Here is a 27,777-nt window from a genome sequence, read left to right as displayed (position 1 = left end):
ACAAAGGAACCAGCGGGAAGATTTAACTCATGTGTACACTAGAGACCTTACAGCGGTATAGCTGTACCGATGCAGCTATGCTGCTGTAAGATCTCTGTTAGGATATAGATATTCAGGCCTGTCTGTAAAGGCCTATACTCTAAGAATTTAGGTGTATTCTTATCACTTGGCTAGTTATAGAGGTACAAAAGAGAATCAAAATCACTGTCTGCCGGTGTAAGGGCCTTCTCTTACTGTGACAGTCTGAGGCCCTGTTCTTAGGCTAAGGCCTTTGGCTAAGCAACAAAGGCAGCCATAAGCTGGGAAGCAAATGGTCACATCCTCACATTCCAAAGTAGTCACATTGAAAGAAGGTGCTATTGGGCTGTTAGGAATACAATCCTGTCCTGATAGTGCCTATCACCTCCAGAGAAAGGGAAGTGCCTAGAAAATGTAAAAGGAAACTTAGTTTGATAGCATCCTGTCTGGCAAGAACTCACTTATCAATAGCTGGGATGTGAAATCCTCACTTCCGTATTGTTTTGTCATTATAGTTCCCACTTTGCTATTGTTTGTCTGTATAATCTCTGTCTGGTTCTGTTATTGTTCCTGTCTGCTGAATAATTAATTTTGCTGGGTGTAAACTAATTAAGGTGGTGGGATATAATTGGTTACATAATCATGTTACAATATGTTAGGATTGGTTACTTAAATTTCAGGAAAATGATTGGTTAAGGTATAGCTAAGCAGAACTCAAGTTTTACTATATAATCTGTAGTCAATGAGGAAGTGAGTGGGTGTGGGGGAGATGGGAACGGGAACGGGAATGGGGGTGAGGAAACTGGAATCATGTTTTGCTAAGGGCAGGAATGGGAACAAGGACACAGGTGTAAGGCTCTGTGGTGTCAGAGCTGGGAAGGAGGACACTAATGAAGGAAACTGGAATCATGCTTGCTGGAAGTTCACCCCAATAAACATCAAATTGTTTGCACCTTTGGACTTCGGGTATTGTTGCTCTCTGTTCATGCGAGAAGGACCAGGGAAGGAAGCGGGTGAAGGAATAAGCCCCCTAACAATCTCCTGTGTAACTGCTCTATGCTGATGGGAGAGAGCTCTCCCGCCGACATAATTAAACCACTGGCAACAAGCGGCAGTAGCTATGTCAGTGAGAGGTTACCTGCCAACATAGCGCTGTCCACACCAGCGTGTCTGTCAGTGTAACTTACGTCACTTGGGGGAGAGGTTTACTTGAGGGGGAGGAGAGAGTTCCCACCCCTGAGCAACAAAGTTATACTGACAAAAAGTGATGGACTCTCCATCTTTGTAAAGCGTGGCACCCAGCATTGGACACACTGCTCCAGCTGAAGCCTCACCAGGGCTGAGTAGAGCAGGACAGTTACTTCCCATGTTTTATATATGACACTTCTGTTAAAACATATCAGATTAGTTTTTTTTCCCAACTGTATTTTTGACTCATTTAACTTTTGATCCCCTATAAGCCCCACATTCTTCTCAGCAGTACTAGCACCTAGCCAGTTATTCCCCATTATGAATTTGTGCGTTTGATTTTTCCTTCCTAAATGAAATGGACTTCTGAATTTCATCTTGTTGAATTCAGACCAATTCTCTAATTTGTCAAGATCATTTTGAATTCTAATACTGTTCTCGAAAGAGCTTGCAACCCCTCCCAGTTTGGTGTCAATCTGGGAATTCTGTAGGGCGGGGGCAGATGACACCTCCATTGGCTATGGGGGAGAGGAGGAAGGAGGCAACTCCTCCAGCCACAAGGGGCACAGAAAGTGCCCCTCCAAAAGCAGCCACATTTTTATTCCTGTGCATGCCCCCGTCTGCACTCCATTATCCAAATCATTAATGAAAATATTAAATAGTACTGGACCCAGGTCTGATCCCTGTAGGTTCTCACTAGATACATCCTCCCAGTTAGACAGCAAGCCATTGATTACTGTCATACTGTCTGGAGTGATTCTCAGTTCCTGATCTGGGGCTCTTTTTTAGTGAGTATTCCCCTCTCTTTACATAAGTTTAATGGCTTTTGGGTCAAGACACTCAAATGACTGTGATTCACTCATTGTTACTAATCTTTAGCTCTTAAAACTCTCAATATCAAGTTTAAACTTTTAACAGTGCTGGGATTATGATCTATAAACCCAATTTGACCTGTGGCATGTGAATACTGCCAAGACTAGGCCAACTGTCATGCTGTCTGGAGTGGTTCATGACCGTGAGTGCTAACCTCAGGGCAGATTGTCATGAAGCAGGACAGAGACCCCAAGTTCGTTGTGTGTTCTGTAAGTAGATTTCACCAATCCAGTAACAAATGTTAACTGCTGAAGCACTATAACTGTCTTACCATGGAGTCACAGGCAGTCCCCATGGGCCTTCCAGTCTATCTTGCCACCCAGGGAACTGAACTTAGTGATATGATAGTTGGTTGCTATAAACCAAAGATCACAGTATTTTCAGGTTGCCCCCAGTCCCAAGAGACCATTCACTTACCCCAGGTCTATTTAATCTATCTATTAAATCTCTCAGCAAAGACAACGCTTGTAGCCAAACTTGTAATAAATTTTCAGTTAGTTTATTAACTAGGGAAAAAATTAATTACAAGGTTTAAAGCAGGCAAGCATATACACAAATGACTTAGTCTCTGGTTTTAAAAGGTGACAGTGCTGTAGTAATCTGTCAGCTCTGAATGTCTTTCAGGGCTAACCCAGGTTGATTCTGGAGATCTCTGCTTCTGGTTCATAGCGGCTGTGGACCTGAAAGACTCTAAATAGCAAGAGAGATGAAAAAATGTCAGCTATTTTTATTTCCTTCTTCTAGAATTCAAGCTCATGAGACAAGCCCTTTTGCACGCAGCCTCTTTATGGGTATGAAGGGGCAAATAAAGTCTTTGTATAGTGATGTCCCACAGTGGCCCATTTACTTTTGACAGGCCACCTTGATGGTTAGAAGAGAATTCCTCCTGACTGGGTTCACTGTTTCAGAGCAAACATTTCTTACAGTTATAAAGCAAAAAATTATATTGCCTTATAGCATGTGATAAAGATGTTATAAGTGAGATTAATGTAAGCAGCAACTTACAAGCATTTCATAAAGACTAAACACATTGTTAATAAGTTCAAAGACCCATCTTAATTATACCAGCACAGGTGAAACAGAGTGGTTTCCAGCAGTGAATCTGTCAGTGCTCAGCTGAGGCCTAAAGCCTTGGCAAGAGCTGGCACCTGGTCTGCCAGCATCACAATTATTCTTTCAATATAGTGTTTCAACCAGCTGTGCACTCATTTTATAGTAATTTCATCTTGACCCCATTTCCCTAGTTTGCTTATGACAATGTCATGTGGGATTGCATCAAAAGCCTTACTAAACTCAAGATATCAGGACTACTGCTTCCCCTTATCCACTAGGACAGTAACACTGTCAAAGAAGCAAGTTAGGTTCGTTTGGCATGATTTATTCTTGACAAAATCATGTTGGCTATTCCTTATAACACTGTAATCCTCTAGATTGGTTAATAATTCATTCCAGTATCTCCAGGTATCAAACTGGTCTTATGTTCCCCAGGTCCTGTTTGTCCCCCTTTTTAAAGATAGGAAAACATAGTACCTTTCTCTCATCCTCTGGGAACTCACCCATTCCCCATCAGTTCTCAAAGAACTGCTAACTGTTCCAAAGTTGAGTCATATAATTCCTTAAGTATCGTAGGATGAATTTCATCAGGCCTTGCCAGCTTGAATACATCTAATTTATCTAAATATTCTTTAACCTCTAATTGTGTTGAGTATCTGGTCACCATTAACCTTGTTACCGAAAACTGAAGCAAAATAGGGATTAAACACCTCAGCCTTCTTGGCATCTGGTATTAGCTCTCCTTCCCCACTAACTAGAGGACCTACACTTTTCTTCATCTTTCTGTCGCTCCTAATGTATTTAAAGAACCTCAGATTGTCTTTTATGTCCTTTGCTAGGTGTATCATATTTTATGCTTTATCCTTTCTCATTTTGTCCCTACATGGTTGTACTATTCTTTTGTATTCCTCAGCAGTTCATCCATGTTTCCACTTTTTGTAGGATTCCTTTTTGATTTTCAGGTAATTAAAGAGCTCTTGATGGAGCAATACTAGCCTCTTCCTATCTTTCCCTTACATTGGAATAGTTGGCAATTATGCCTTTAATATGGTCTCCTTGAGAAACTGCCAGCTTTCCTGTACTTCTTTTCCCCTTAGATTTTCTTCCCAGGGACCTTACCTAGCCGCTCTGAGTTTGTTAAAGTCTGTTTTGAAGTACATTGTCCTTATTCTGCAGCTCTCACTCCTTCCTTTCTTTAGAATCATGAAACCTATCAATTTCACTCAAATTGCCTTCTTCCTTCAGACTAGCAACTTATTCCTCCCTCTTGGTCAGAGTCAACTCTAAAATGGCTCTCTCCAGGTTATTTCCTCAACTTTCTGAAACAAAGTTGTCCCCAGTACATTTGAAGATATGATGTTTTGTTAGATTATTTTTCTAACGGCTGTCTGGAGAGGTAGAGTCCCCCATTACTACCAGCTCTTGTGTTTTGGATATTTGTTATTTGTTCTAAAAATGCCTCATCCATCTCCTCTTCCTGATTTGGGTGGTCTATCGTAGACCCCTCCCTTTTATGCAGCTTAGCCAAGTCCCTATAAAGTTCTGGATGTTCTCTTCATTTGACTAAGTAATTGAGTCTACAAATTTTGTCACAGTACAGTGCCCTCCTTTTTCCTGATCACTAATAAATAGGGAGCACTACCAAAACAAATCAACTCCTCTTGAAGTTTCAGCTTTTCTTTGGCAACCATTATCCATGTTTACTCCATGGACATGCTGAACATGCAGGAGTAAAATAATTTTGACAGAATATAAAGTAATTCTGCATTGAAATTAATGGGAAAAGCACTGGACTTGGAATGCCAATTTTAAAAATTCCAAATTAAAAAAAAGTAGTTAACTTGTATCTAATGCAAAAGTTCAGAATCTGTCTTAGCCTCTTACTTGCCAGGAAAATCAAAGAGTTGCTTAGTCTGTCTACACTGCAGCTGGGAGGTGTGATTGCCAGCACAGGTAGAAAGCTTCATGCTAGTACTGCTTGAGGTAGCGCACTAAAAACAGCCGTATGGACTGTGCTGCACAGATGGCAATTCGGGCTAGTCACCCATCCCCAAGCCTGGCCAACTCCCTGGGTTTGAGTGTAAATAGATAGTCTGAGCCGCCGCCCATGCCATAACATCCGCATTGCTATTTTTTATGCATGCTAGCTCGAGCGGAGTCTGTTTACTTGTGCTGGGAATCTCACCTCCCAGCTACAGTGCAGACATACCCTTTAAATGATTTATTGAGTAAATCAGGCAAGTCAAAAAGTAAGCAATGTGCTTTTAAAACCCACTCTTTCAATATAGACTTCTAATTTCCTCCCCAGCCCCCAAACTCAATTCTGTCCCATTCATATCAGTTGCAGACAGGCATTACTTTGTACCCAGGGCTCATGCTTGCTCTACACTACAAAATTTAAGGGCAGCAATTGTGATAGCTGAACTGGGGTTGAAGACTGTTTAGTTACAAATGCTAAGCAAGCCCTTACTTGTCTATATAGTGTCTGAACAGTGTTAAAGGGTTAGCTGACAATCACATTTGTTAGTGTAGAGCAGGTCTCAAGAGTGTGATACTGGCTTGGTACCAGTAACAAGGGATAGCATGGAGACAAAGCAGCAAAGACTGAGCTTGTGTACAAAGACTATACTCTCAAGATACATGCCCAATATAAACTAACATTCCCCTGCACACCTATTCTAGACCGTGAACTATTTTCCACAATGCTCAAGTTTGCTTTGCACTCATTCCCCTCTCTTGCAGGCAAAAGTTTAATATTAATATTTAATATTAATATTACTGTGACCAGCTGTTCAAAATGCTTGAGTAATGCATAATGTCCATATTACAGTAATGCCCAAATTCACTTCCCCAACCTAAATTAAAGTTGCACATTTACACACTTAGATAGCATTTGTGAGTAACTTGTGCAGTTCCTTCTTCAAAGATTTTGAAAAAACTAAAAAAAAGTGTTAACTTTCAAATTAACAACTGTATATTTCTACAATTTTCTAAACAAATCTTGTTTAGCACATGTGTATGACTTATACTTCTGTAGGGTTTAAGCTTTCACATATTATAAAGACCTGGGGGTAAAGAAGCCAGAAAGACAGAGACTTGTATTACATCTCTGGTTACACAAGTCCATATGTATACTGAAATATGGACTTCTACATTTTAGTTTATTGCAAAGATATCAGATTTAAAAGTGATTTTCCAGTAAAATATCTGTATTCACCTTTTTAGGTTCTGTGGAAGACAAACATTTCTAGGCAACATTAAAAACTACAATATTTTTAGCTCTCTTTAGAATTAAACATCTGCAACTCTCAAGGAAAAATAAAAAGAGTAACACAACTGTACAAAGTGTCCACTATCACAGATCATTTATACACTACGTTAAAAAATACAAATATTTTATTACAAATTTTTTATCAAACTGTGTACATACAGTAAGTACTGTCAAAAGCCAACACATCAACTGTCATTTTATGTACAGTTGACTAATGTTAATGTGACATGCAGTTTATCCTGAGCAATGCTTTTCTATCACTGTAAAGGTCCAATCTTTTAGACCTTTGGCAACAGTCAAGTAGTGACCATCCTGCACCAGCAATGACATTTCAGAGGTAAAGCAGTTAAGTATTATGTAGGGCAAAAGAGTTTTGCATTGCCAGGATCAATTTAAGCAAGTGCATGTTTTCCTTGTTCCAAGAAGTGTCATCATAATGGACAATAAAGTGCACACAACCACCAGGAAAAAAAAATTACTTTTCTCCAATCCCACCAATCCAATCCCATCCCATCCCATGTTATTCTACACGCTCCAAACATGTACTATAACATTAAGGATTTCAGACTCTGCCTCTGATGTCTTGAAATATAACTTCTGTGCAAGCTTAACTTTCTTTAAACTGCATGAAACAATTCCATTAAGAAGAGAGTAAAATATGGGAAATTTGGAAAGATGGCATATGGTGAGGTCACTGTTAATTTGTCCCAGATATACCATTTCTGAGGGTACATTTTACTTTTGACAAAGTGTTTTTAGAATATTTGTTTCATAAGACTATAGATCATACAAGTACAGCATGCAATATAATACTTTCAGTTATTTACCATTTACATCGTACTATTGCCAGGCACTCATACCCTCTACGGGCCACATAGCACTGCCTCTACCTGTAGTGTACCTAATTTTACATTGGCTTTGCTACTGATGTTCTTGCATAACCTAGAAAAGAAAGCCACCAACATTTTAAATTTATTATGGGGTACCAGAAAGTGCTCTTCAAAAATTTCTTAATGTTGACTTTGTTTTGTTACAAGTGGCATGGTAAACCTTATAAAAGTCAGAGCTGTCCAGGGTCTCAAGTTTAAAAAATTCTGTTCACTTTGGATAAAAGAATACTTAAGTCATTAGACTATTCAGAAGCAACATTTGTGCAGACTAACTTACACTCCCAAGATAAACATGACAATTCACTTAATATATGGAGTGAACTGCTGGTAAAAATAATTGCACAATTACCACACAATCTAGTCACCAATAATAAAAGCAAATGTTTTGCATTTTACAGATATTTTTAAATCAGAAGTTCAGCCATTATCTGTGAAGGCATACTTCATATCTTAGGCACTAGACCCAACTTAGAGGTAAAATGTCTTGGTCAACATGATTAAGAGTCATCACCTATTCAAGGACATCCACATGAAGTTTACCTACAGTACTACAAATACATCAGATACTGCCATAAATTTAATAAGAATACAAAACATTATTAAATACATCTTTCACCTCATGGCACATCAAGCATGGTAACACCACTTGTTACACATCTGATTAGTAATGGTCAATTGTGGTTATGTTTTATTGAATACTTTCCTTTCTGTAACTGAGAAATATACAGTTTGGATTTACTTCCATCAGGCCTCTTAAACCACACTTCATCATGGTTAATTGTTGTAATTATGGCACTGAAAAGAAAAAAAAATAGAATTTAGAAACAAATGATCTTATAAACCAAAGGATCAGCCCCCCAAGTAGGGTGCTCTTTTGGAATACTAAATATTTGCATTAAGTAGTACTAGGCCCAGACAGCTACTGCCTCCTTCCTGATTATGTTGATATTTTTAACAACAGAATTCTGTAGCTGACACTAAAGATACATGGACATATCTAGGAACACTATATCTTCACAAATAATTTTTCATCCAAGCATCTCTTGAATATAATAAAAATGATAGTTCTAATGAATCTCAAAAATTTAATTTGGTTAAATAAAGCTTTCATCTTCCCTTTTAATTTATAGGGTCTATAATATAAAATACAAATTTGTCTCATAGTACCCATTGAGAAAACCTTATCAATCCACCAATCTGAAGTGGGCTTCCTGAAAAAAAAAACCCAACAGGTCAAAAGAAATTGCTCTCCAGCAAAGAGAAAGTTAGGAAGAACTTGTATTTAACTGTTAGCCAGTACATATATGTAAAGAAAAAACTGAATTGTTTGGCTAATTGAACTTTTCTTACATTGATTACTTAGTTAAACATTAATGCAAACACTTTTGGAATTGTTTTTCCTCACTGTTCATTACTAGAAAGCAGTTTCAAGGCACATTCCATACTTTCCTTTGGACCACCTGCTTTAAGGATTAAAATATATACATACAAATATAATTTGATACTTGATTGCTAGTGGTGTGCCAGTTCAGTCATTATTACTTTGACAATCAGCTGAAGAGAATTCACGGAATCATGAAAATGTAGGAATGGAAGGGACCTCCAGAGGATATCTAGTCCATCTCCCTGAACAGCAGCAGGACCAAATATACCTAAACCATCTCTGATGGGTGTTTGTCTAACCTGTTCTCAGACAAAGATGGGGATTGCACAACTTCCCTAGGTAACAATTTCAGTACTTAATTTTTATAGTTAGCAAGTTTTTCCCAATATCTAACATAAATCTCCCTTGCTGCAGATTAAGACCATTACTTCTTGTCCTAACTTCAGTGGACCTGGAGAACAATTGATTACCATCCTTTCTACATATATGAAGACTATCATCAGGTCTCAAGACTAAACATGCCCAGTTTTTTAAAAACTTTTCCTCATATGTCACATTTTCTAAACCTTTTTTCATTTTTCTTGCTCTCCTTTGGATTCCCCCCAGTTTGTCCACATCTTTCTTAAAGGGTGACATTCAGTAGTGGACTCAGTACTCTAGCTGAGGGCTCAGTACTGAGTAAAGTTGGACAATTACCTCCCATGTCTTACATACGACACTCCTGTTAATATACCCCAGAATGATATTAGTCTTTTTCACAACCGCATAACATTTTTTACTCATATTCAATTTGTGATCCACTATAACTCCCAGATCCTTTTCTACAGTACTATTGCCTAGCCAGTTATTCCCCATTTTAAATTTATGCATTTGCTTTTCCCTTCTTAAGTGAAGGACTTTACATTTAATAAATTTAAATTGGTATTCTATTGTTATAAGTGAATTAATCAAGGTTAATTTTTTTAATCACGATTAATTTGAGTTAATCACATGAATTAACTGCGATTAATTGACAGCCCTAGTTTTAGGCTATTATTTCAGACATATACATCAGCTGTCAAATTTTAAGTATTTTAATATTAAGATAACTAAGCCCCTACACTTACGTCATTTGGTACTTATGCTGGAGGAAGGTAAAAATAGATATCTAGAAGACAGTAGCTGGTTATCTTTTAAGATAGAAAATACCGATAAGTAACTGACATGGCTACAGCTGACTGAAATTGTAAGGCTGGGTTTTTCAATCACTGTATACAATTGTACAATGTATGCTATTGTAAATGGGAGTAGGCTATAATGTCCTTTACCTTGTAGGGCACTCATCTTTCTTATCAATACATATTGTCTGTCCACGTCCATACCACTCTCCATCATAATATAGTCTTCCTTCTTCAGACCTAGCACTGTGCAGATGCTTTTCTAATTTGACAGGCACTAAAATGATCAACAGAAATATTTAATCACTGACCATACAGATATTACAGTCAGGTTTATAAACTTATTTTCAAATACTTAGCTACATCAGCACATGCATATATGCTAAGTGTTTAGTTATTAAAAAAAGGGAGGGGGGGCATTGCTACTTTAGGCAACAATCAAACTAAAATCTAAGATAGTTAAGAGAAGAGATGCTTTTTTCTTTTATCTCCTTATGTAGTGGGGTCCATTAAAAACTCAATTTCCATTTTCAGGTAAAATTAACATTGACCACAGTATCTGCAGTATTCCTATATCAATAATGTGAAAGTTTGCAAATACCATGGTAACTGTGGTATATGGGGCAAGTCTAAGTATCAACCACTGATCAGATTTCTTCCTCTTCTCCCCCCCCCCACCCCTCAACTCTCCTCCTCCCCAATACAATTGTGTCAGTGTACTATGTCATTAACCACAATACTCCAACAGAAATTTGTCACTAAAAAAAGCAACACCTACTTGCTTCCTCTTCTCTTGTTCCCCAACCACTTCCTCCTCATTTCCCTTTCTGCCTAACTTGGGCATCTAAGGTGAATATCACCTTGGTATCCAAACATTGTCCCTTTTCTCTCCCCCAAGTTGCTCTTCACTGACTCAGAGTAGCAGAGCATAGTGAAATGGAGACGCTCTCAAAACACGACCCGAAGCTCTGCTGGGGGAGGCAGAAGCTAGAGAAAAAGCATTAATATGCTGCACTGACATGTATCAAGCCAATCCAAGCCATTTCTCTATGGGTCTACTCCTTCTTCTGGTATTCTTCCACCATTTAAATATTAACCTTGATTTTAAAAACATTGCACCATTTAGAAGATACTGAGACTATAATGAAAATAACTATTTCATCAAATATATGTAAGAAAGTCAGTCTGTCAGTGGAGAGAGCAACCCTATTGAAAAGCACAGAGCACAACAGTGCCTCAACCAAGGCCTGAGAGCTAGGAAGCAGCTTAGGGTATGTCTACACTGCAGCAAACACAAAGACACACACAGCAGTGAGTCTCAGAGCCCAGATCAACTAATGAGGGCTTGTGTAGCAGTGCTAAAAACAGCAGTGCAGATGTTCCCACTCAGGCTGAAGCCTGGGCACTGAGATCCATGCCACTCACTGGGTCTCAGAGACTAGGACCCAGACCAAACCTGAGTCAGCTGACCAGAGCTCTAAGACTCACTGCCATGTTTGTTTTTTCTTTTTGAAGTGCAGACATACCCTTAAAACTCTCTGGTTTCTTTTCTCCTCCTCAACCACTGCAGTCCCTGTTGTGTCTGACAAATCTCTGTTCTATCTAGATAAAATCTATGCTGTTGTGCTTAATGAGTTTTGTTTTATGAAACCAGAATGTATTAAGCAGTGAGGTTTTTATGACTTACGTTCCGACTTTACTCTGTGTGGCCCCAGCGTAGCCATTGCCTTGAAGTACAAAAAAGGAAAAACGAGAAAGTTAAGAGAGCTTACTTGTTGAATATTTATTTAAAAATGCCTTAAGGAAAGTTTTATTGCACTGCAGCTCTTTAATATATTAGCATTTACATATACATGTTTAAATGCTTGTTCTAAAAAAAAAAAAAAAAAAAAAAATCAAAGTATTTTATAACATTGAACACCACCGATTAGCTGAATAAAAGCATGCAGAGAAACCAATCCATTATCTGCTTTAATGGGCTTTGATTTTAAATAAATCAGGAGCAATTCTTTATACAATATTTTATAGCTGGTGTTACGTCACTCTGCAGGTTGCCAACCAAACCAAAGATTGCACGAATCAATAGCTGCCAGATAAAGACTTTGGAAAATGAAAAGCTCATTCAAAAAGCTATAGAAACAAGCCTCTGCCTAGCTCACAGTTGTATCCAAGTACATTCTACAGTTGTGTGTATAATAATCAGCTTTATTTTCTCTCGGCCATACTTAAGAGCTACTAGGGTGAAATTGTGTCTATGGTCTGATATTTGTTCGGCATAATTCCTGCTGTAGGTCAAGCAAAGCAATTTCCAACTTTATGTGTTGGACCCTCAATTGTGATGGATTTGCCCATGTTCCCTTGTACCATTCAGGAGCACAGTGGACATTTCTGATTTGTTCACCTTCTTGCACATGTTTATCTCCTACCCACACCCACCTTCAGTGTCTTTTCTGTATATTTCACAGCTGTATATTTTTCTATTTTGCTTCCCCTCCTCTGGTGCCACAGAAGAGGAAGACGACAGGTTGGCTTTCAAGTAGCCATCCAGTTTTATGTGCAGTCTAGGGAATATTTTACAGTTAGGAAGTGAGGTGGTTCCAATGTCATGAAGGTGTCCCTGTCCCGATTCTCTCCTCTAGCCCACTTCCCCTTGAACTAGTTTGGGGTTCTACAAGATGGGAAATACTGCTTATATGGCCTCGTGACTAGCTGGTTCTAGGTTTTATTAGGTCCCAGGACATTATGGCAGGAAGGAGGTTTTCTAGCCACTGGGGAAGTACAGTCAGGTTAGACAAGTGGTTCTCAATCTATTTACCACTGTGGGCCATATGTGGGGCCCACAATGCGTTATGTGGGCCGCATCCAATACTACCTCTATGCCCTGAGGATGTCACATGGGCTTCAGCTCTGTGCTGATTGGGCCGCAAGCAGCCCACAGGCTGCAGGCGGAAAACCACTGGGTTAGACTCCTGCCTAGAGTCCCAACTGCCACACCACCTGACCAACATCTATGGCATGATGAAATATGTGGCGACAGAGCAAAATAAACTGAATTTACTTTCATTCATTTTCACAATTATAAAATGTTTTTGAAATTTTTAAAGAAGCTGCTGCAGATTTTCCAGCATACTGTACCAGAGTAAAACAGAATTTAGGTCCAGCTTGTTGTAGAGTAAGCCAGGCCTTCACTATGGCATTCCCCATTTTACAGATAAGGAACTGAGGTGAAAAGGCTAAGGGTATGCCTACACTGCAACGATGACGCATACCCACCCTGGGTTCTGAGACTCGCTGCTGCAGGTCAGCTGACTTGGGCTCACAGTGTCGGGCTAAACATGGCAGTTTAGATGTTCCCACTTGGGCTGGTGCCTGGGCTCTGAAACCCAGCAAGGAGGGGTGGGTCTCAGAACCCAGGCGCCAGCCCAAGCAAAAATGTCTACACTGCTATTTTTAGCCCCCTACAGAGAGCCCCCGAGCCCAAGTCAGTTGACCCAGGATATGAGACTCCCTGCTGCAGGGTTCTCCGTTCCCGATCCCACCCTGTTCTTTGCTGTGAAGACGTACCCTAAGAGACATAGCCAAGGTAAGACTACTCAGTATCAGAGCTAAGTTTAGAATGCACATCACTCTATTCCCATGCCATAACTATCAGACTTCATTGCAAAAATACTATTTAGCAATATTTATGCTCTCGATTATTTTAATGGAAGCTTACCTACATATCTGTAAAATGTATGAGAACAGGGCAACAAAACAATGCTTTTGACATTCATCCTCCAATCATACCTTCCTTATTGTTGTCCAATCTTCAAGTATATCGAGGTCTTGTAACATATAAACTATATAGGGACGTTGAAAAGTTAAGGGAATCACTTTTAACAGTGAAATTAGCATAAAAGGTCTACAATCTTCATAATTTGAAGTGACTTAGTGACTCTATTCTGCAACTGCTCCACACACAGAATTCCAAATGAAGTGAAAGAGCACTGCAAAAATTAGGTCGAGAGAGAGAGACACAGTGTACAAGTGTCACTTAAGTTTCCTAGAAGCTATCATATTTACAATTACATTAAGGTTGTTATTGCAGCACACCACAGGGATACAAGTCTACAACAGACATTACATACCCATTCTGTACTTGACAGACACCAAAACAATCCTTGTTTCTTGTACTCCAAACAGAATAAATCAATCCTGGCAGCTTATTTTTCTACAATACTGAAAGCAAGCATCTAAATTAACATCTCCAGTGCAGTTTCTTAGTGATTCTAAATCATATACTATTACATAGAAAAAATGTTAAGATTGAGAAATCAAGTATCTGAAAGACTGGAAATACTGAGTTAAAAAGGTTTGAAAGCTCTACCTTAAAATATCAACTCTGTACCATAAGTTGTTAATTACTACAATACACACAAATACAAAACAGAATTTTATACACACTACTTTACAATAGTCTTCAGATCTGTCTTGTTTTTTCAGCCCCAGCAAGTTCTATAACACAAGGCAAGTTTGAAAAAGTGGATAAATTATGAACGTTTAAAGTTAAATCGCCCTGACTTTAAAAAACACCTTAGTTTTGAAACAGTTTGAGAAACTGGAAGAAAAAGTTTAAGTTGTTGAAATTAAACATTCATTACTAATTAACACTTTTAAAAAAACCTTTATTTTGTAGTTCTCATTCAAGTCAAATCAAGTTCAAAGACTATGTACTGTAACTTACTGAAAGACTGAGAAATTCCAATATGCATTACATATTGTGTTAGACAAATTTAACTAAACTTTAAGAAATAAGCACCAGACAGCAAATTAACATGGATCTCTCTCTGTCTATAAAAATAAGAAAGAACTGCCAGTGTATCTTGTAATTTGAATCTACTCGGCTTGACACCTCTAGCACACAGCCATCCTGCGCATGAATACTTGGAAATTTATACCCCCTAATTTCTTTTAGTAATTCCTGTATTAGAAGACCAGATGATAGCGTTACATCCAAACAACTGAATAACCACCACTTAAATTTCTGGCACTAGCTAAAAGCATCTCCAGTAAGCTGAATTTATGATAATGTCATCCTAACTGAGTAACATTTATTACTATGCACTGTCATTACGACAGGTCATCTTTCTGGGAAATATTCCAATAAAACAGTAGTCTTGATGTGGTGTGTCCCAATTAGAGACATGCAGAATGAAACAGACAGCAAGAGACTTTAAAAAAGAAAGCCACAACTTTAACTTCACTTTGCTTTTAATTTTAATAGAGGGACCTAAATACCTCAAATATCATGCGTTTTGAGTCTGATGTGATGTTAAATGGCCTCCATGCTAAAAAAAATATTTAGGGTTGATTCCCTTAGGCCTAACTCCTAGGATTCAGCCCACCTTTGAATTCTCTCATCCTCCCCTGCAAGGGGGAAGTGAGGGTGCATCTGAAGGGTAGTGCAAAGACATTAGACCTTCTCCCATTCCTCCAGGCTAAGAGGGTCTACCAATCATCTCCTGGGTTTTGTGTTTACTTCTGGAAGCTGGCTCCTTTGAGCCTCTCACTTGCATTGGACATCAGCTGTAAACTGTGACAAAATTATGAATTCACTGCTTTTGAATCTTGTCCTTATTCTTTATTAACCTAAAGCCTGCAAACATTAGCAATCCTGACCTCTGGAATTTAAAATATGCAATCAAAAACTGATAAAACAGAGGGCTCTTAAGCCTTAAGAATTAGACCGCAGTCAGTAAACAAGGTAAAGAACACTCAAGATATGGAGTTAAATTGCACAAGCTACAGAACATAGTACAAGAAAAGGTCAACAAGTAAGTTACTTTCTGCATAGTGTAACTCCCCTTCAAAAAGTTACCTGGAGAGGGGCATCTTTTGTCCAAGTTTTACCCCATTTTTACTCCACAGTTGAACATTCTATCATCATCCAAACTCAACCGCAATGTCATATTAAGCCTTCTCTCTCCCCCGACTGCCAAATTCTGTCATTTTATGTCACTGGAACTAGAAGTGTGTTTGGCACTGTACAAAGCAAATACAAATCTTTGCCTCTGAAGGTTCCACCTCTGACATCTCCACAAAAATCCCAACCTTCTACTTCTAAAACAAAGTCCAGATGTTGGTCATTTTACCTCAATTACTGCAACCTCTTTCTCTAGTTTTCCTGCTTCTGACAGGACTACTTTTCAGCCCCCCAAAAATACTACTATTGATCATGTCAGTCTTCAAATTGCTTCTCTACTATTTACAAATTCAAGTTTCTAATCTTCACCTTCAAAACACCAACTACAACTCCACCTACATTCACTTCATCTTCCTTTTACCTACATCTCCAAAGCCGTCCTCCAGAATCATTCGTTTCATCCTCCATCTCCTGAGCCTTGTATCATGCCATCCTTATGCTTTTAACTCCTTACTTATCCTTGCATCCTAGGAAGCTATCATTTTCATTCAAATTTATCAATTTCTTAAACTTCTGAAGCATATCAACCATGGACTTTAGTGACTTAACATTATCAGAAAAATGGTTCTCCATTTCTTGGAGATGATGTATCCATTGTCACATCATCTTGCATAGAATGTGCATGGAACTGTATGTTTTTTAAATTAAAGATTGCAAACTAATAGCACTACTTACTAGACATATAAAAAAATGCTTTGCTATCTTACCAGAAAAAGTTTAGGCAGAGTTTTTAAAAGACTAGAATTTGGGATTAAATCCCTCTTATTTTACAAGATTACTGTCAATGGCCAGTAGAATTAGTTTCCAAATTTTATCTAATTTAGAGTATTCTCTGTGCCTTCTCGCTTACTTTCCCTTAAATCTTCCCTTGAGTCCTCTCCCTTCACTCCCAAATTGTTCTGTAAGCATGTTTAGAAAATGCTTTTCCTCTTTTTGGCCTGTGTTACTCTCACTGTTATGATTGCTACTATGTAACAACTTCCTTCCTCTGTTTTTGCTGCTTGGAACTGATGCCATGGATCAGTGTATTGAAACAAAGTCACAGCAGAAACCTAGGTGATGTGCAAGAATTCAATCACTTCTATTCTGGAAGTGGAAAATTAGATGGAATTAAAAACCAGTCACTTTTGCAATTACTCGACAATGAAACTAGTATTTTGAAAACAGTGATCTTAATCTGGATTTTCAAGATCTCAGAAGGTGACCTTTCAACTAGATTTCCGCCACCACAATTAGAACAAAATCTGTCTGCCAAGAACAGCAGTAAAAAAGTATTTATTAAGCATTCCTCTAGAGTTGAGCTATCTTTCTTTTTCAATGAGAGGCTATCAGCAGCCTAGCAGCTACTAGGAGATCAGAGATTGTTATGGAAAAACTAATACACCAATTATGTACCCAAAAAATAGACAAAGGACAAATACTTGCATATTTGATTACCATTTATTCAATACTCAGAAAAGATACAGTCACCTGCAAAAAACCCAGCACACCTGTCCAATTCTTTTGAAATATTAACATTTGATATACATGCTTGGTCTGTTAAATGTGTATTCAGAGATTTCACTGTATTTAATAAAAATCACTGGAAGTGACATGTCATGGAATTTGTAATCATGCTCACTCTGATATGGTAGGAATTTGTTAAATACAGGGATATGACAACTATATAACTGGATAATGTCCCTCTAAACAAAAGTTTGCTGTTGTAAATGGTTTGTTACTGATATTTACATGGCAAGGATTTGCAAGCCTGTTAAGACTTCCTAAATATAGTAAAAAAATATATTATTGCTTTAGCAGACAATGTAACAGGAGAACATGTGGTAAGAAGGCTATAAAAAACAAAATGTTGCACAGACAAGAACGATAGAAAAAGGATATCTGATATGACAACAGGTTTCTTTTTATCTGGACTAAATGGATCCTTCCTTTTTTTCCTGGACTGTAGTTCATCATTCCATAACTCTGAAAAAGCATAATAAGAATGCCACAATTACATTCATTAATTTGATGTTTAACTCTTTTACAGTAAAAAAAAAAATTGTCTGACAATGATATAAATCAGATTTTCTTGATATATGCTCTTTGAGAGAAGAATGGCAATTGTCACATTTTAACGTGCCTATATTTTGTAGGCCTTTAATTTTGGCAGACAGATAAAATTAACAGATTTTCACCATAGCAGACAAGGCATGGTGACATCAGCTCTGACAGCAGATTGTATCTACTTTAAGTTCACTGAGGCTTAGAATAAAGTCTAAAATACAATTAACAGCATTCCACAATCTGATGAAAGGCTCTATAGATGCAGCACTTGCATATAATTGACCCAACAGTTAGCTACCAGATGACAGACATGACAATTTTCTGCAATATCCCTGAACAGCCTTATTGAATCAAATTTAACTATCTTTGGAGTCCATTGTATTAAATGCAAAGGTATGTATTATTATACGTCAGGATTACATGTAACTTTTCAGGCGGGGGGAGAGCAGGGGGGTGAGTGAGATGGGATGTGAACCCAGGCACGTTATGAACTTCAAAAGGACTATGTTGAGCAATGTACCAGACAAGAATGGACTTTTGGGACAAACAGGATCAAGCGTTTGCCTGTGGAATCTCTACAGATGAATACAATTTCCCACTTGCAGTTATGCAAAAATCCAGCCTGTTGAAATTACATCCTGAAGAGGGGACCATTGTCTACTGATTACCTGTTCCCGGAACCCGAAGATCAAAGGCCCAATCGATATAAAAGAAAAGACTAACCTATTCATGGGTGTGCTAGTTCTAAGCTAAGGCTGCTATGAACTTGTAACCACAGAAAAAATGCCTTTGTGAGGTACGAAGGATTGACTCCTACCATAGCCCTGGTTGGAGATGGGGGAGATTTCTGGTAAGCTTATTGGTATATGTGCAAGTTCTTTTCTTTTCTGTAATGTTTTCTCTGTAATGCCTTCACTTTAAGAATAAATGTGATTGCTTATAAATGACTGTGTGGTAAATTGTGACTACTGGCAATTACAATTGCTCATAGTCTTTGTAGAGAAAGCAAAGCAGAGAAAGAGACCTGCTTAGGTAGTCTGGATTGATGGGGAAATCATAGTGTAGACAGGGAACTCTGCAGAAGGGAAAAAACCCAGTCAGGAGGGAGAGAGAGATGTGGGTCTCTGCCCAAGAGAGGTGATGGCTGAGGAGCCTAGAGTGGGCGTTCTTAATGGTCCATGGAGGGACAGTACAGATGCAGCTGCCCTGAATTGTGACAGCAAGTCATTAAAAATCTTTCAAATCCTATTTACCTGAGGTAATGTCAATGCTATGCCTGTCTTCTTCTAATCTTCTGATCTTCTCTTCTAGTTCACTTTGTACAGTATCATACAACAAGAGCTTCTCACTCTGAAACAAAAGCAAGAAATAATAACATGCACTCATGCATGTTTATCAACTAAATGCACTTGACATCGACTAGTTTAGAAGCTCAGGTGCAACATGATAAAAGTAGCTTCTTATGCATTTAGATACAGCCTTGAAACATAAGCCACATTTTGAACCTGATTCCGAGTCCCTCATCCACCTGCTTTTTCAGTGTGATGTCCCAGCCCCTTAAAGCTTACACTTATTCCAGATATTTCATGTGGATGCAAGATATACAGATATCAAATATGGGTGCATGTGCTGAGGATTTGAGTGGGACCATAATAAGAAGGAGATGTAAAGAAAGCAGCTAGATCTCCACCAGAATGTTCTCTAGTTGGACATTATCTCCCCTCATGACTGTCTGATGAAAGACTCACAATGGAAAATAGAGAAGATGGTCCACCCATCACTCATGCTCTTCTCAAGATATGAAGTAGATCTAAAGCAAAAATGGAACACAAGGAGCACCGGAAAGAGTCTATTGATTAGGTCAGGATAATGAAGAATAAACCTGAATGAATGGTAGTTCTTACCAAATTGGAGGAGCTTTGGGTGTGGGTCAAGGACGTGTATCGTGTGCATTGGTCAAGACTTGCCCACTCCTTCAGTCATATAAAGTCACATCCAGGAACACAGGAAATACCAGACTGGATCAAATACATGGTCAATATAGTCCGGTATCCTATCTCCAACCAAATTCACTGTGAACTTCATATTCAGAATGTACTCTGTAGTGGTGTGCAGATTCAACTGTCTATTTAGACCTGGTCAAGTTTTCCAAATTTGTAAGTTTTTTAAGATTTTGGGAAAAAATAATTAAGTTTTATTAAAACGTCCCCATTTTTCAGCAAGGTCTAATCTTTGCAGGGTGGATAAAAATCAATGATTTAAAAAAAAAATCAGATTTTTTTGATAGATTTTTTCCTCAAAAAGCATTTTATCTAAAGATAAAGATATATTATAGCTCAAAGATATCTCATCATGGAATAGGGATTACAAATTCTAATTCTATAGTAGGAGACAATATATTCATGTAATGTTTAAGAAAAGTTTTGTAATGAGTTCCAATAGTTCATGGATTAGGGACCCAAACTTATTAGGGTCCACAGGCTTCTGTATAGATTATTTAGGTTAATTTTTCTATCTACACAATGGGACTGGGTATCTTCTAGACTGAGCACTATCAGAGATGCTTAGTTTTGCTGTACTCAAACTGTGGATTTGTGTCTCCAGAGGTAACATGCTTGTTAAACAGCAAAAATGTTTTAAATAAATAAAAGAGGTGAGGAAATAACAGACCTCAACTCTATTGTCCCTCTGCAAATTTGTGTACATAGAGTCAATCCCTTACCTCTCTCTAAAAGTCCAAAGTTTCAAAAAGTTCAATGAATAGAAGATTGTTGGGGGTGGAATAGATCTGGACAAGGAGAAGAAGTCTGAAGATAATGTGAGAAGCGAGGACCATATGCTTGTTTTGTTAAAATATTATATGTTTGCTGTTGAAGAAAAAAATCCAGAATACATAACGTTGTTTTAGTTAAATAAAACAATTTAAATGTCTGTCTGGTGATGTTCTCCTCCTAATACAGCATGGCAAGAAAATCTTCCAAATATTAATGATTAACCTGTTGAAATGGAAATATTTATGAAGTCATTGGGAGGTGAACTATCTGCTTCAATTATCTTTGGTAAATGAAATAACCAAAAATCATTCATTTTCTGATATAGCTGTAAAACTAATCTGAAAAGTTTAAAAAAAAACCAACAATTTAAAAATGTATAGTGTGTACCTTCTAAAAATGAAACCTACATCTGAGTTGTGAAGAATATGTACAAGAATGTACTTTTATGTAGAAAACCATGATTAAATTGAGTCTTCCTGACTAGTGATTTAAATCATGATTTAAATCAAATCCACCCTTAATATTTGTTAACTGAAGTACTAGTAACAGCTAGATTCTCTTATAGAATTGTAGTAACAATTGTCCTCTGTATTTTGTGTGCAAATGAAAAAATGACTGCTACAATAGAAATATTTTGTGTCCAGAATAATGCAACCTAGATTTAAACGTGTTGAACTAAATAAAACAGTCCTAAATCTGCAGTGACATAATCATACAATAGTTTAAAACATTGTAATTTAATTAGCATTTTTCAAAGGGGATATAAAAACTTTATCACCATTTGGTTCCAAATATATTAATGGCTTATCTTTAGTTATAGATATTATACTATCCCCTTCCTTCATCGACAAACAGAAGCAGATACATACACAACCCTGGATTCTCTACATAATCCAACAAATACTTCAGCTGCTTCCCCATCCCTCAAGGTTGCTGGCTTTAAAGTTTTTTTAAGTTAATTTATTTAAAGGTCATACCATGGATTTTATTTACAGAATAGTACATATTTGACACAATAATTATAAACTGCTTGGATATAGCAATTAGACTTTTAAAGACATTTAAAACAGTATCTGAAATCTCAGTCCTTCTAGGAGTCATTAACAAAGAGGAAACACTCACTAGTCATGTTCTCCTTTATCTACAATAGCACTTGAGGCGGTTCAGTTGGCTGAGAAATTATCTGGTACCAAACGATCAGTTTCTACAGCTGTACCTAAAATTTCAGTGGAGTTCATCTCTTCTGTAATATAAAGGCTTGGATTGCCTGATTTGATTTATGAGACTATATCAGACTCCCTGTTGTCAAAGATATCCAAAATGTAAAGAAAAAACAGATGAACCAGAAAAAAATATGAAGGAAATACAAGAAAAGTTGGAGGCTTTGGAAATTCAAGAAGAAATCACCAAGATGTTTGCTACAGTCCTTATTAAGGATAAATTGCCAAGATGTAGATAAAATCTCTTAGAAAAGGAAAAAAGTTATCTTTACTATCACTTTTAATTATACAAAATACTTATAATTCCAAATGGTGGTTAAATGTATGTGAACACGATAAGTCTGTTTCACAACTTTCTATTGTAATTTCTATATCGGTGAATGAAAGAGGTTAAGGACTTATGTCGGTTAATGTTAATAACCTACAGTGCATTTAAGCTCCTGCCGGTGGGGGCAGAGCAGCACGTTCTTAGAAATGTCCCCTTCCCCTTGTGCAGCCTGTGGTCATGCCAGCTGGGACAGACCCACAACATTCTGGGAAGTACTGGAAACGCTGATATTCTGGGAATGCATGAGTAGCCATCCCCCTAGAATCCTCCACCAGCCCCCACTTATCCTGAGAGCCCCCACACACATCCCAACATCCGTGACATACATCCTACTCATTGCAGCTCCACCTACATCCCCCAACATCTTGGTCCCCAACATCCCCCATTCCTGTCACAGCTCCCAACATCTGCCACTCATTGCCACTCACCCTGCAGCCCCCCCGGCAAACACTCCCACTCATCTAACAACCGGTCACCAACTCACCCCCAACCCCTCACCAGGACCTCCCCAGCCACTCACCAGTGTCCTCCCAGCTCAGCGCTCCGCTCCCATCCCAGGCTAGGGAGGCTCTGCCCAATTCCAGCAGCTCTGCTCACTATCATCACCCACCCCGCACTCCATGGAGCAGGTCAAATTTGCGACCCTGTGCACCACATCATAACACTACCCATCCGGTGACTGGGGCCACGACTGAGATGGGGGCCTTGTGCAAGCGCACTGCATGCATATTGAGTGCTTTAGGACAGGCCTGGATTAACCAAAGGCAGGGCTCTCAGGGGTGGCAAGGACACTGAAGGGGACTGGATTTGGGAATTTGTTTTCAATGGGTTTGTAACTCCTGTGATTTAGGTGAAGCGTGTCAGATTTCTTTGCTAAACCTGTGCTTTACTGCCATGTTATCCCTGAAGGGTATAACAAGGAAATTGGAGCACCTATAGCTAGGTGTGGGGGGAGGAAACAAAGACTTGTCTAACAACTGGAGGGTCAGGAGGGCTAAGGCACTAGGTTTGGAGTGTAGGCAGCAAGACTGAGGGTCCCACTGCTCAAGAATGGTGGCAGACATGAGGGAGTATGCTTCAGAGATACAGAGCTCGGAGCAGTGATCAGTCACTATCTAGACCCAGGAAGCTTAGAAGCACATGGGATTCAATCTCAGTAGACTGATGTCTATTCAGAGATGGACGAGATCAGGCTGTGACAATTTACATCCAGGTAAACACGCTATAGTATCCAAATATGAGGATCCATATTAGTCCAGACATTTCAAATATTATATGCGCTCACAGAAAGAAGCTTTTGTTTTTACAAGCAGAATTTCTATCTCTGGGTTTAAAGGTTTTGATACTTTTTTCCACCTGAACAAGGATCAATAGAATTAATTATTTTACAACTTGGTCTACGCAAATACTTTTCTATCTATTGCTGAAATGATCAGAGATTCTACTGAAATAGAAACAGATGTCTATTTCTCTAGTACTGTACCAATTTTTGAATAGTGACATTATTTTCTTCCCATAAGCTGCTTTTAAATATATAATTATTGCAAAATGTGACTACTCTATTTATGGCAGAATACCACTAACTATTTTCTCGGATGCCTAGTATATAAAAAGATTCCAAAAATGATTGGAGGTCTTTTCAATCTTAGACAGGCCCTGTTAATGAAGGTAAGATTAATATTGTTTATGTAAACCAAACTGACACCTAGCTGAGGTCTCATTTCTTTAAGTTGTTAAGGCTGTAACTTTCTTTATCATTTCAAAAGAAATACATCAAAATATTGAAGTTATAGCAAAACTACAAACTTAAAATGTACCGATCTTGGAAACTGTTGCACACCCATTAAGGACAGACTTGATTAGCCACCCGTTTAAATAAACTGACAATACCTCACAGTGTTGGCGAGAAGCTTGAATTTCACATTCATATTTGTTCTTTACAGACTCTAAACAGAGCTCTCTATAGATACCTGCAACCAGACAAATTACAGCGTTATTACTTTTTTAAAAAAATAGGAGTAACGGATTTCAAAATTATCTGTTAAGATCACTATTGTTAGTCCTAGAGTAATGCACATATGCAAAAAAAACCCCAAAACCTATTTTACATATTGACAGTGTTCAGACAGTACACAGAGTATAAAACTTGTATGGAAAAATAACTGACTGAACTCAAGAGGCTGCAGAGAAAATTGTTCTCAATTTTGTTCACTTCTGTATTTATGCAGACTAAAAGTTTATCTTGCTGGCAATATAGGTGGAAAAGAAACTAATGTATCCCATAAAATTCTGTCAGTGCAACACAAGATAGACTTACTATGTTACAGCTTTGCCACTTCTGGCTGAGATAACTTGGTGCATTGGAGGAAGACCATTTCAAGCAGAGAGCGCAATATTTAAAAAAAAAAAAAAAAAAAAAAAAAAGCACATGTATGTGCATGCAGTGCACTAACATAATGAGGCCACAACCTGGCTGAGGTCTCTAAGTGCTACTTCAGTATTATGTTTAATAGTAATGAATGGGAGGCTAACAATAATACAGTAATTAATAAGGCAGGAGAAGAGGGCAAAATGTACCCAGCCAAAGTCAGTAATTCTTGGGTTTTCTATCCGTTTGGTGGTCTCTAGGCTGTTGTCAAGAGACAGGGGCCACATCACAAGCCACCAGAACCACCAGTCTTGTGGGCAATCTTATGAGATAGGCCAATTCAATCTTTGGCCTTCACAACATACCATGCTTAAAGTATAACGGGGTCCAAAAAAGAATTAGATAAATTCATGGTGGATCGCTCCATCAATGGCTATTAGCCAAGATAGTCAGGGACAAACACCATGCTCCCTAAACTGCTGACTGCCAGAAATGGAACTGGACAACAGGGGATGGATCACCTGAGAAATTGCCCTGCTCTGTTCATTCCCTCTGAAGCATCTGGCAGCAGTCACTATAGGAAGACAGGTTACTGGGCTAGATGGACCAATGGTCCAACCCAGGATGGCTATTCTTGTGTTCACCTATGTGACCTAGGAGGACAAGCTTCTTGCTTGAAAAGCATGGGAACTGAAGTGCTCTTCAATTCCTATTAGTGGTCCATGTTGTATCTCTTCTCTAAATGGAGAACTTGAATCTCCTGGATAGTCTCTTGTGGTTTTCAAAAATCACTGAATTCTCTGTAACCTCAAATTCTATTTGCATCTATTTCTGCTCATATAAGTTTTCAATTAAGGGGTCTGAATAGTTAAAATAGAAGTAAAAACTGTCTTATGCCAGTACATTTGTTTGCAAATTCAGCTGGTCTTTCACAAAGCACTTCCCCAATTAATGAGTACAAATTAGCAATTTCTCTACTCCCAAGAAAAAGAGTCACTTTTAAAAATTAAAAGGGCATTTTACACGCTGATTTGAATAACCACTTTTATTTTTAAAAAAAAATTCCTTACTGTGTCAGCAAATATTAGCTTCTAAAAACTCTTGCAGCCTGCTTCTCCAACCCTCCCTACACAACAGATAATGTCAGATTAACATCTTAATCTAGCAATAAGAGACCTAGAATGAACAATTTCTATCACTGAATTATATCCCCATCTAACACTGACGAGTTAAGATGTTAGAAGACAAATCATTATGTTTCTTAAAATTATCTTCTCATGATCAGTGAACTATTTACCAACAAAACATCTTTTCAACTCACTTTTGGGTAATGAGAATATAGTATGGGTAACAGTTTTAGATATTAAATTTAGAGTTTAAGAAATAGTGTTACTATAAAATAAAACTGAAATGAATGCTATTACTGATTAATGGGGCATGATAATATAGCACTTCTTATAGCCCTTCTGATTCAGGCTAGAATTAAAACTCCAAGTTAGCGGAGGTCACCTGCATACCGGTGTGAAACAGCATCTCAGCAAGTTGGCTAAAGAAGTGAAGAAGCTGATAAAGTGTGCTGAGAAAAGATTTGGGCTATTTGTTTTAAATCTTTTACCATTTGTTTATAACCTCTCTGGTTCCTAACTGACTGATGGCTGTGTAGCCCAAGGTCCAGTTTATTTCAGCGGCAGCAGTAATAACTATAAATGGACTACAAACTGCTGCATGTTGGGAAAACTTCCTGGGACCTGCCAGAAGTACCCTCTGCCTTCCCAGCAGGAAATTTTAGCACTGAAGCAGGGAGCCTGAAGCAAGCAATCCTTATGTTTCCTTACAAAACAAAGCTTTGTTTCTGGTGGTTTGTCTGAGCAGGTCTTGTCTGAGGTGACCACAGGCTGGCACACAACACAAAGCACACTGAGGAATCTCAAGCCGAGTTCTCCAAATCCTATTCTTGTACAACCGCAATAGATAGAACAGTAGGGGGATTACAGTTGGAACAACCAAAAAACTGTTGAGCTGTATGCCAAGTACCATGACAATTTAGAAAACTTCTGTAGCAGAGAATGTAACATGTTTAATGTATTAAACATGAAAAGCTTCTCAAAATTATCCAAGTTTTCCTCTCCAAGAAGTAGAACTATGTGTACCTGTATTTGGATGATTCATATAAGGGTGGTGTTCCTTAACACTGAGAACAAGACTACTGACTGTATGCTAAATATCCTAACCTTGGAGAACGTTGGTATGTGCATGTATGGAAGATCTTGTACTTTTCAGAGGACAAATCACAGTATTATAATGCAAATGAACTGAGTAGCTTTCCTCTTCAAAGAATTTGTTCAAGAATGAGGTCTAATATTGCTTTATGTCAGCACCTTTCATAGTATCTGAGTTGCTATGTCAGTTTTCTGTGATCCCAGCCAGGGGCAGCAAGTTGCATGGGCCTGTGGTGCCCAGGCTCCATGAATATTCAGGGACGGATCTCTCCCCCGACCCCGCCTGCCACCCACACATACCACCCAGCCCCTGGGCGATTTAAAAGGGCCAGGGGGTCCCGAGCTGCTGCCGCCACCACCAGCAGCTCAGCGGGACTGGCCACACTGTGACATTGGCAGTGCAGTCACGCTTTATCGCCGGGGTAGAGCTCTCCCAGCATTAAAAAATAACCACCCAGAATGAGCGGTATGCGCTGTCTATACTGGTGCTTTTCAGCGCTAAAATTTTTGTTGCTCGGGGGTGTGTTTTTTCACACCCATGAACAACTAAAGTTTTAGCGCTGAAAGTGGCAGCATAGACATAGCCTAAGGCAGCTTCCTGCCTGCCCACTCCATGCTGCTCCAAGAAGCGGGCAGCATATCCCTGCAGCCCCAGGAGGTGTGTGTGGGGGTGTCCTCACGTGCTGTCCCTGCCCCGACCACTGAGCCAGAGCCAGAGGGGTGTGCAGGTCGCTTTCAGGAGCTGGCACCGCCCCAGGTAAGTGCCAACCCCCTGATCCCATCCTGCACGCCAACCTCCTGCCCCCTCCCAGAGAGTCACCATTGATGCAGTGTTAGTGTGGATACTGTGTTGCTTACATCAACTGCTACTGGCTTTCAGGAACCATCCCACAATGCCTCACACTGACAATAATATTGGTACAAGCACTCCTAGTAAGGACGCACACTGCCAACACAAGTAGCCAAGTGTGCATACACACACAAGTGATTTGATAATTGCAAAAAAGAAAAGGAGTACTCGTGGCA

The 27,777-nt window shown here is 38.7% G+C and overlaps 1 protein-coding gene across 1 annotated transcript in view; it reads right to left on the bottom strand.

Annotated features, from left to right (window-relative positions):
• Positions 1–2,624: 2,624 nt before the first annotated feature.
• BRMS1L (BRMS1 like transcriptional repressor) overlaps positions 2,625–27,777 on the bottom strand; it is a 48,674-nt gene continuing 23,521 nt past the window's right edge. The window contains exons 4-10 of the mRNA XM_074955876.1: positions 24,055–24,134; positions 19,096–19,192; positions 17,678–17,761; positions 13,621–13,685; positions 11,522–11,561; positions 9,985–10,111; positions 2,625–8,088 (exon numbers count right to left, since the gene is read on the bottom strand). Coding sequence (XP_074811977.1) covers positions 7,965–8,088; positions 9,985–10,111; positions 11,522–11,561; positions 13,621–13,685; positions 17,678–17,761; positions 19,096–19,192; positions 24,055–24,134 — 617 coding nt within the window. The 3' untranslated portion in view covers positions 2,625–7,964. The remainder of the gene's footprint in view (positions 8,089–9,984; positions 10,112–11,521; positions 11,562–13,620; positions 13,686–17,677; positions 17,762–19,095; positions 19,193–24,054; positions 24,135–27,777) is intronic.

This window comes from Natator depressus, chromosome 6 (genome assembly GCF_965152275.1).
Source record: "Natator depressus isolate rNatDep1 chromosome 6, rNatDep2.hap1, whole genome shotgun sequence".
NCBI classification, from domain to species: Eukaryota; Metazoa; Chordata; order Testudines; family Cheloniidae; genus Natator; species Natator depressus.
Note: the sequence above shows the minus strand (reverse complement) of the source record. Positions and strands in the feature narration are given on the sequence as shown.